This window comes from Montipora capricornis, chromosome 6 (genome assembly GCF_036669925.1).
Source record: "Montipora capricornis isolate CH-2021 chromosome 6, ASM3666992v2, whole genome shotgun sequence".
Taxonomy (NCBI): domain Eukaryota; kingdom Metazoa; phylum Cnidaria; class Anthozoa; order Scleractinia; family Acroporidae; genus Montipora; species Montipora capricornis.
In genome coordinates, this window is record NC_090888.1 from 68,143,653 (window position 1) to 68,155,043 (window position 11,391).

Genomic DNA, 11,391 nt, shown 5'->3' on the forward strand with positions numbered 1-11,391 from the left:
GTGGTGTGGAAGTCCAACCACTGTGGTGTGGAAGTCCAACCACTGTGGTGTGGAAGTCCAACCACTGTGGTGTGGAAGTCCAACCACTGTGGTGTGGAAGTCCAACCACTGTGGTGTGGAAGTCCAACCACTGTGGTGTGGAAGTCCAACCACTGTGGTGTGGAAGTCCAACCACTGTGGTGTGGAAGTCCAACCACTGTGGTGTGGAAGTCCAACCACTGTGGTGTGGAAGTCCAACCACTGTGGTGTGGAAGTCCAACCACTGTGGTGTGGAAGTCCAACCACTGTGGTGTGGAAGTCCAACCACTGTGGTGTGGAAGTCCAACCACTGTGGTGTGGAAGTCCAACCACTGTGGTGTGGAAGTCCAACCACAGTGTGGAAGTCCAACCACAGTGTGGACGTTGCTTATTTGACAGTTTTTATTCCTAGTTGGAATCACCCGCCCAATCAGCATCTGAGTAAGCAATCAAGTTTCCATCAGCACACTTCTTGTAACTCAGGCCAAGGTATACAGCTCCTTTCAGATATCTGAGAATCCGTTTTGCTGCAGTTAAGTGACTTTGTGTAGGATTTGCACAAAACTTCGACACAACTCCCACTGCTTCGGCAATGTCCGGACGAGTTGTGATTGCAGCATAAAGTAAGCTCTCAACAATGGCCTGGTACGAGATCGTATCGACTGGTCTGCTAACATAATCATCCTTTTGCAGCTTGACGTTCAAATCAGCAGGTGTGGACACCGTTTTGGCTTCTGTTTGCCCAAACGTCTTGAGCATCTTTTCGATGTACTGCCCTTGATGAAGATAGACTTGCTTTCTTTCCTTGTCTTGAACGATACAAACTCCCACATAGTAATGCAGCTCCCCCATATCTTTCATCTTAAACTACAAGTTTAAGCTGTCCTTAAGTCTTTGCATCTCGAAAATGTTTTCCGCTAGTATCATAAGATCATCGACGTGGATTGCGATGATTGTGAGCGTATCCTTCTTTCTGATGAACACACAGGGATCTGCTGTGGCTTGCGTAAAACCAACCTTTTCAACACTTTCCCTTTAATCCATATAGCGACTTCTCTATCTTGCATACCAGATACTCTTCTCCGGGTTTCACATATCCTTCCGGTTGCTGCATGTAAATTTCTTCATTGAGTTTGCCATTAAGAAAAGCTGTCTTAACGCACATCTGATGAATCAGATCATCCTGGACTGCAAACGCCAGCAAAAAACGGATTGAAGAGAAACGAACTACAGGCGAAAAAATTTCATCATAATCAATCCCATATTTCTGCGCGTAACCCTTGGCTACTAGGCGTGCTTTAAAACGTTCCACTCTACCGTCTACATCATGCTTCAGCTTAAACACTCATTTGCATCCTATAGCTTTCCGATCCGGGGATAATTTAACCAACTTCCATGTCTTGTTCTCAATCAGAGAATTGTACTCTGTATCCGTAGCTACTTTCCACTCTGCAGCATGATCACTCGACTTTGCTTCTTGTATAGTTGAAGGCTCATCTACCTCAATTAGATGATAGGCAACATGGTGCACGCAGTCGGTCGCGGCGTCTGCATATTCGTCATAACCATATCTGACAGGTGTTTTATGCTTTCTCTCAGATCTTCGGGGTTCTTGCTGTTCTTCTTTCTCTGATCTCCTAATTTCTGCTTCTTCTTCTTCTTCTTCGTCCTTTGCAATGGTGTCCGCATTCTGCTTCACCTCCATGCTCTTTGGGTCTGGCTCTGTAGTCGTGGCTGAATTCTGGGCCGAAATCACTCTCTTTAAACTCAACATCTCTCCGGATATAGAGCTTTTGGTTCGTCTCATCAAAAAGACGATATCCCTTTGACGTCAAGCTGTAGCCCACGAAACGCATCCTTTTTGACTTTGTATCCAGCTTTCGCCGTTCGCAGTCTGGCACGTGAGCGTAGGCCGTACATCCAAATACTCGAAAGTGGTTCACATCCAGTTTCCTACCATACCACCGCTCATAAGGAGTTTCTCTTTCTTTTAGGGTCGTTGTGGGAAGCCGATTTCTCACATACGCAGCTGCAGAGATAGCTTCGGCCCAAAAAATGTTCGATAATCCTGCAAAATACTTTGCTCCTCCAATCGACTGTGTTTGCATTGGACCACACACGTCACTATGCACCAGCTGTAGTTTACGCGTCGACCAAATCCTTCCCACTGTGGGAAACGGTTCTCGACACATCTTTCCTGCCAAACATCCTTCGCAAAATGACAATTCAGTAATTCTCTCGATGTCAAACCCTTGCACACATTCATTCTGAACACACTTCTTGAGGCGTGACTCGTGCACGTGCCCGAGACGCTGATGCCACAAGTCGCTACGAGATTGTGCAACTGAGGCATACCCAGAAGAGACAACTTGGCAATCTAGTTGATAGAGTTTATCAGCCAGTGACCCCTTTCAACGAAGCTTTCCATTCTCATCCCAGATACAACATTTATTAGGGCCAAATTCGACAGCATTACCCTTAGCAACTGCAGCTCGTACAGAAAACAGATTGCAGGTGAGTTTAGGCACATACAGCACGTCATGCAAGACAGCTTTCTTAACCTCAGTTCCTGGAAACAGCATATTCATTTGAACGCGTCCAGATCCCAATGCTTTCACAACACGACCGTCTCCTAGAGCAACGTTTTCAGGGTCTTCAAATTCCTGGAATTTAATCAAAACGTGCTTCTCTTTTGTCATATGACTTGATGCACCTGAGTCGATCAGCCATGGATAGCATTCTTTATCCGCAGACTTAACGTTTCCAGCAAACGCCATGAAAGCTGCAGCATAAACATCTTCACCATCGACGTCAGAATTTTCCTGTCGGCTCTTCTTACTCTCGGCTATTTTTGCTTTGTGCCATTTACGCTTCCTGGGACAATAACGCTGAATATGACCGACATCACCACATCCAAAACATGTGAGTGAATCGTTTGGACAGTAACGGTGAATGTGACCCACATTACCACATCCATAACATGTTGGTCGATCCCGTGACGTATTTCTCTTTAAGGCCCCCGTCAGTGCTGACTCAGCTCCACTTAACTCACCGGATAGCTCTAACTGCTTCATTTCCCCGTGTATGAGTGCTTATTGAACATAATCCAGCCTAACACCATCCATTCTAGCTTCAATGGCGGTGACAAGGGTCACAAAACTCCTTGGTAAACTTTCTAACAAAGTGACAACTTGATCCTCTTCAGAAATAGGCGCGCCAATTGCCGCAAGTTTATCAGCAATATCCTTCATGTGCTTTAAATGTTGATCAACCGATGTACCTTCTTTCATTTCAGAGCGTAAATACTGCTTTTTCAGAAGCAATTTGCTCGTGAGGGTATATCGATAGAAGTGGTTTTTCAAGCCATCCCATGCTTGTTTAGGTTCTTCGCACGAGGTGACCAAGTAAAGCTGAGCACTGTCAATCGCCACTACAATTGTCGAGATCGCTTTGTGTAACCGCGACTGGAAAAGTGCCGCCGCCGCTGCTGTCGCTTCGCTTGCTAGGACTTCTGAACCATCCACAAGACTCCATAATTCTTTCGCCATAAGTAAATGTTTCATCTGGAATTTCCAAGTGTTCCAGTTACTCCCGTTAAGTTTCTCGATCGACCATTTCTCCTCCATGACTCATCCAAACAGCAAACTTGAAATCGAAGTCGTCATAAATTCAAAAACCTACTCGTAAATCCAAAAAGCAAAAAAGTTCTTCAGCTCAACCACAACTCGTAACCTTAACCATAACCTTTTATTTTTCGCAACGTAAAACAAAACTTCTCTTCACTCGCCGAAGGTTACACATGAAAAAGGTACAACAGAATAAGCTATTTAAACTTAAATTGAAACGAAAAACAATAGTTTGAATAACAAAAGAAAAACACTATCACCCAATGGGAAGCTTAATTAAATATTCCTGTGAAGAGGTGTCAGTGTGCATACATTAAAAATTAGCAACCGTCAAACGTTTTTTTTTCTTTCTTTTTTTTTACAATAACAGCAGTGTGGAAGACCAACCACAGTGTGTAAGTCCAACCACAATGTGTTTTGAAATCCATTCAAAACATCACAATCACAATACCCGGTCTTAGTGATCATGACATAGTAACTACCAAACTACTTTATAGAGCTTATATAAATAAGTCCAAGCCACGGGAGGTGTTTGCTTTTAAGCGTGGAAACTCTGAGAAGTTTCTTCATGATCTTGCAAATGAATGTGAGAATTTCCTCTCCTCCTTTATTATAAATATTCCGTCGGTTGAACAAATCTGGGTTGCTTTTAAAGAAATGCTGATGAGGAATGCAAAAAAGCACTTTGAATTCCATTGAAGAATATTTAGTCGTTTAATTCAAATCCTTGGTTTGACAGGGGCATTAGGCGTATGGTCAGGAAAAACATCGCCGGTAGAATCTTGCTGAATAAAACAACACTGCAGAGGCATGGACTAATTCTAAGAACTTAAGGCGCCTAACTAAACAATGCATTAATCATGCTAGAAATAACTACATTTCCTCTATATTATCTGACAACATGACTGAAAACCCTAAGAAATTTTGGATGTATGTAAAGTCACAAAGGCAAGATGGTGTGGGTATACCAAAACTCACTGCTCAGGGCAGGCACTGTAGTTCAAACTTTGACAAGGCCAGCATTCTCAATGAATCTGTCTCCACTAAAGAAAATGTAGATGACATGCCAGAAACTGCAGTTAGTGTTTCAGGCATTTCCAAACTGTTATCAAATCTTACCCGTCAAAGGCCTCTGGCCCTGATCAAATCCCACTCTACTTACTTAAGATATCTAGTAATGTCACCTCCCCCAGTCCTTCAGGTAATTTACCAGTCTTCTCTTGATACTGGCGAATTGCCTCTTGACTGGAAGCATGCCTTAGTTTCACCGGTTTACAAGAAGGGATCTCGCTCAAGCCCCTCAAATTACCGACCAATCTCATTGAATTGTTTTCTCTGTAAAACCCTTGACAACATTATATACTCCAACGTTATGTCTCATTTGGATAAGAATTCACTGCTTTCACCTCTCCAGCATGATTTCCGCAAAGGCCTATCATGCGAATCTCAATTGATTCTCACCCTTCACGACCCTACTTCAAACTTGGATCATAACCTGCAAACAGATCTCATCCTTCTTGATTTTTCAAAGGCCTTTGATTCTGTTCCACATCAAAGGCTCCTTCTCAAGCTTGCCTCCTACGGCATATGTGGTCAAACTCTAACTTGGATTAAGTCTCGTCTGTCTGATCATACACAAACTACTGTGGTTGGTGGGTGTCAATCTGAGGTCCTGTCTCTAATCAGTTAAGTCTGTTCTAATATAAGTGTTACACGGCCAACGTTTGCAAAAGCGTAATCCTTGCTTGTACTTGTACATGTTCATTGCCGTGACTTTAACATCTTCAGTTCCCACGACCTGCTCCCGTCTGACCTTGTAGCTCAGTCGGTAGAGCAGCGGTGTTCTAACCCGAAGGTCGTGGGTTCAATTCCCACTGGGGTTAGAGTTTTTCGCTGTCCGTGTGTGGGCCCATATTCAACAGTAGGGCTGACGCACACATGGTTCATACGGGGTAGAAAACGTTAGCACTTCACATTACACTCTAATCAGTTAAGTCTCAGGTCTGCACGCAGCAGTGTCACCTCAGGCGTCCCCCAAGGGTCTGTCTTGGGGCCTTTACTTTTTCTTATTTACATAAATGATCTTCCTGATAATATTTCTTCTCAAATCCGCCTGTTTGCTGACGATTGCATCATTTATCTTGGCCTCTCTTCTTCTAAATCATCTGAACTACTTCAATCAGACTTAGATTCTCTTTCTTCTTGGACAGAAAAGTGGCAAATGCGTTTTAATTGCAGCAAGTGTTATTCTATGCACCTTACTCGTTATAAATTCCCAGTCATCACTACCTATTTCCTTAATGGCCAAGCTCTTGAAAGGACCGATTGCACACCCTTATCTTGGAGTCATCATTTCATCTGACCTCCGCCTAAACAATCATTGTGAGTATGTCGTTAAAAAGAGTTCAAAAACTCTCAACTTCATTTCTCGTAATTTTTATTATTGCTCTCGTGAAACTAAGGCCAAACTATCTTTCTCCCGTACGGCCGTCTCTCGAATATGCTTGTTGTGCTTGGGATCCATACACTCAGCGCAATATTTCAAATCTTGAGAAAGTACAGCGGAGGGCTCCCCGCTTCGTTTTTCGAGATTACTCTCGTAACTCGAGTGTCTTTTGCATGAGTGTTTAACGTCCTGGATTGGCCACTACTTTTTGCGCGTCGGGGGTGTTAACGATTAAATTTCATGTATAAGTCCTCCCATAAACTTAATTAATGGAGTGGATCTCTTTAAGTATGTGACTTTCTCCCAATCTCAAACAAGACGATCTCATGATATGGTATTTAACCATGTCTTCAAATTTTCATTCTTCCCACGTAATATCCCTGTTTGGAACAGCCTCCCTCAGGAGGTTGTTTATTCCCCCAAACCTCACTGCCTTCAGTTCTAGGATGAATGCGTGACGAAGTTGCTCTGTGTCCTCTGTGACCTGACCTCAACTGGCTTTTTGCAGCTACGGTGTAGTTTAGACAATAACTGTATTGTACATGTAACTGATTATTTCATTTTTTATTTATAGTCTATTTATTTCTTTTATTTATAGATGTGTAATTGCATAATGTGTGAACTTGTAATTTGCGTCACAAGATTGTGCAGCCAAAAGTACAATACAAAAATTGAACGTAGCAAAAATCTACCAAAATGTTTTTCGCTGATGGTAACATTTTATATTTGCGATACAAAATTTCCTCATATTACTGCGTTTTAATGATTTTGCTGCTAGTCCTGCTTATATGAGAATTACGTTTTCTCCCCCGTGTTCCTCTTATGCATAATATTCGCGGTAATTACATTCTGTCCCTCCTCAATAAACCTTGAACAACCACTTATGTTATTCATTCCTTTTTTTACTTATCAGCTAAGTTGTGGAATGCACTACCTGATTTTATCCGTACCACTGAGTTTACAGGTTTTACATTGAGAATCCAGGGCCACAATTTGTGTAGCCGGTTTTCTTTTTAATTAAAGTATCCGTTTAAATACATATTATATATTTAGTTATGTATCCGCCGTATATGGTATGATTTTTATCTGTAAATGTAATGCCTCGAAGATGTTAGCTAGCTGTTGTAGTTACTCTAAAATTCGAGAAGAAATAAAGTTTACGCATGTGCGTATAATATCTTTAGCAAGACGCGTGTGTATTCAGCGACTACAGTGCTTACCATATGAGAGAGAAAACGACTTTTCCGGTGAATATTAAAGCTATTGAAACCTTACGCTAAATTGACAAGGGCGGTCTGGAGCTGTCTGTAGGAGTGAGCTCTGTCTCATGTGGTTTAGGGGCCAACCCCCTAAATGCCGTACCGGGAGGAAAGTCGGTATCTGAAAGCGGCGAAGAGCCAACTGCGACCAAAGGCGATCGCACGGGCTGATTTTCCTGTCACTGAACATCAGGGGGGTAGCCAGGATTTTTCAAAGGTGGGGGGTCACACTGTCTCAGTGCTAAAAAAATTCAGGCTGTCCCTGTTTCAAAACCCGGGCAACTAAACCCATAAATTTGGTTGCCCATTAGGAAGCCCCCTATGACGCTGTTCTGAGATGAAATATGGCGTTGGAGCTTGAGTAACCCATAGTTCTAAGGCAGAGTTTACACAAACGCAGTTTTATTTGTAACAGCATCTTTTTCGATGCGGTTACGCCTTCTGTTACACGACACCGATCGAGACTGGCGAAACTGGGTCGACGTTGCCAATGGTGGAAAGTGTAAACGTTACGTAATTGTACGCCTGTGTTTTTTTGTAAAGTCTGGGTTTTAAGGTTTAGCATTTTCAAAATGGAGTCTTCGATCTCCATCGCATGCGTTTTCCTATCTGACAATGTTTTGAAAAAGCTACACATATTCAAAACACACGCATACGGGAAAATGCTCACCAGAAAGTTTACCGGGCGACTAGTTTTTGGCAAAATGAAAAGCTTGGTTGCCCGAAAAAAATCAACGGACATACAACCCAGCCAAAAATAGAAAATGAATCACATAAGCATCACCCGACTCACTTGTCGGTTTTCTACTGTCAATCTCCGATAGGGTGAAGTGCGAAGTTAACAATAATTTATTGGTCGTCTGGGACGACCGTTAATTTCGAGCACTGACTGTGTCAAACGGAGGGTACTCACCAGATTGTGCCGTTTTTGCCACATGAATGTATATTTTCTATTGTTACGATAACTTTATTCTCTCGGGGGAGTTTTTGGTGCGCCAACACTGTTCGAAGTATTTAATCTGAATTGCTAATGCCATTTGGAAGTTTTCATTGGTTCGCGCGATGTACATTTAGGCAGATTTAAACGAGCGTTAGTCATCTCACTCTAGCAATCTATACAACTCGCACTTATCTGCTTGACTGAAATATGGTCGAAGAAGACTCTCGAGGAAATACGGACTCATCGCTTGGTTGTGCTGGTACTTCAACATCGGGGACCGCACAAAGCTCGCATCCCAATCAACCCGGACCTGACCTTCGAGAGCTTTAGAGAGTCAAGGTCAACCGAATTCAGAGTTGGTTCAGCAAGTATTTGGTCTTTTCAAGACCTACTTCACATCACAGCTCGACGAGAACGGCAAGCAACTTAAGACACAGTCCAAGGACGAAAAAGAAGCCTGCGAGTTAAAATCCACAGGTAACAGAAAACAGTTCGAGTTTAACGCGTCAGTTGACGCGATTCTCTCTGATATGTTCAGCAAGGCTGATAGCCCGGACAAAATGAAGAGGCTAGCGAACGAAGGAAAGAAGATCAGAAAGAGGCAGAAGCTCGTTAAGTTAGCTGACAGAAACAAAGGCGGTTGGCTTGTGGTGCAAGAATACGAATCGGACGATCTAGCGTCAAACTCTGAAGACGAAAAGAAAATCAAGTAGGCTAAAAGTGCTGCAGAAAGGAAGAGAAAAGATGCTATGCCACGTGCCAGCTAGGGCAATCCTTTCAAGAGAAGCAAAACCAGTGGTGATATTCAGCTTTTTCGCAGTAGACCTTTCCAAAGTGTTTATGTGGGGCGTGCCCGTCGCCTAAGATAATTTGTTAATTTCTCACGGTTGTTTGATTGTCTGAGCAACCTACCCATTAAATACTGTGTGAGCTTTATGAGATTTAGTGTTAATGTAAACAGAAAGTAATTTACATTCGGTTGAGCGAAGCGAATTAGAACGTAAATATATTTTCTATTGTTACGATAACTTTATTCTCTCGGGGGAGTTTTTGGTGTGCCAACACCGTTCGAAGTATGCAATCTGAATTGCTAATGCCATTTGGAAGTTTTTCATTGGTCCGCGCGATGTACATTCAGGCAGATTTGCACGAGCGTTAGTCATCTCACTCTAGCAATGTACATGTATACAACTCCCATTTATCTGCCCGCCCTCCCACCCACGTATATATTGTAATCGGCGGTGAGCAGTATATGAAAAATAAGTTTTAATTTCCAGTCTTCTTCTTATGATCTTCGAGGAATTCAATTCTATCCCTCAATAAACCTAGAAAGGAAAGGAACTATATTTATGTGTCTAGTCGTTCTAGCGCTGGAGCACTAAGCCGGGACACTGTAAACTGAAAGTAACAATTAACGCAAATCAAGTCAAATGCTGATTTTTAAGGAGAAGGGAAACCGGAGTACGCGGAGAAAACCAGCAAACTCTGGGAATCGAACCCGGGCCACGTTGGCTGCATCCCTATAACAACCAGTTACGGCGTTAGTAATTTTTGTAACTTCTCGGCTACGTTGTGGAATGCGCTACCTGATTTTATCCGTACCAGTGAGTTAAAAGGTTTTAAAATGGAACGTACCTACCATAAAAATCCAGTGCCGCATACTGGCCAGTTTTCTCAAGTTTTAATCCACTTCCTCTTCATTATTGGCTGCAAACAACAAAGAAAGGTTCAGTGCACTTCAATAGTTATTGGTCAGAAAATTGAAGCATTATTTTTTGGTCTGCATTGATGGATAGACGTCTTTTAGTGTTATGAAGTTTCAGTAAAATAGCGTGACACTGCTCCTTTAAGTGTCAACTGTATTTCGCCCTAGGACACTAATTGAGGACACTATCGTAGGTACGGTTGGTTTTTGAGGAGAGGCAAAAACCGGAGTACCCGGAGAAAAACACAACCAATATCTACCCATATGTGACGCCAAGTCTGGAAGTCCACAGTCCTCGAATCAGGGCTCTATACTTGGGCCGCTCTTTTTTGTTTTGTTTATTAACGATTTACCCGATGTAGTTTGTTCTGCAAGCACAATAGCTTTGTATGCTGATGATAGAAAGATGTTTCGAGTCAGTCGAGTAATAAACTGTGATGATGATCAGATGCTTTTCCAAAAAGATTTGGATAAACTTTACCACTGGAGCCAACGCAACCTGATGGATTGCAACTCCAAAAAGTGCAAGATCATAAGAATCACTAAAAAACAAGTTTACTAACAGAGTGCATTTGAGTGATACAGTTCTCGAGGAGGTCAAGGGATTTAAAGGTTTAGGAATATTGACTGACAATGGTTTGTCCTGGAGCTCTCATATTGATATGATCACTGCAACGCGGATCCAGGATTTTGAAATGGGGGGTGAATTTTTGTAATAATGTAATACAACCAAAGCCTGGTTGAGGTGTTTGAGGTCTGTGCATCAGCATGATCGAAAAAAAAAAAAAAGAAAGAAGGAGGGCTCAGAAAAAGGGGGTGAAAGTTCTCCCATTTCATCTCCCCTGGAATCCGCGCCTGCAATGCCAAGGCAAACAGAACGTTAGGCTTAATTAAAAGAACGTGCATGAGTCTCAAGGATGAATCTGCTATAAAGACTTTGTACTTCTCCCTTGTCAGATCGAATCTGGAATACTGCTCAGTCGTCTGGTGTCCGTTCACCAAGAGAAACGTAAACAAAATTGAGAAAATTCAGCGTAGAGCAACTAGGTTCATTTTAAAATCGATGTCCGTCTAAGTAAACTCAAGGCTTTTAACTCTTGATCAAAGACGTTTCGTTGTCGATGTTACCTTCTTGTTTAAGGCTCTCAATGGCCATTTAGATGTTGACTTTTCTCAATTCTTAGATTTTTATAGCCAAGAGGCCCGTTACTTACTGGGACATTTTGATAATAAATCGTTAAAAAAGAAATATACCAGGACAAACATACTTAAAAACAGGTTCTTTTATAGAATGGATGAATGGAACAGTTTGCCTCTTGAGGTCCGTTCCGCATGCAATGTTGACAAGTTTAAAGCTAGTGTTATTAAATTTGTAACAAAACGGTAAATATTATTAC

The 11,391-nt window shown here is 42.2% G+C and overlaps 1 protein-coding gene across 1 annotated transcript; it reads right to left on the reverse strand.

Annotated features, from left to right (window-relative positions):
• Positions 1-426: 426 nt before the first annotated feature.
• On the reverse strand, positions 427-870 carry LOC138054334 (uncharacterized). The gene has a single exon (XM_068900794.1). It carries the CDS (start codon positions 868-870, stop codon positions 427-429), a length of 444 nt encoding a protein of 147 aa, XP_068756895.1.
• Positions 871-11,391: the final 10,521 nt, after the last annotated feature.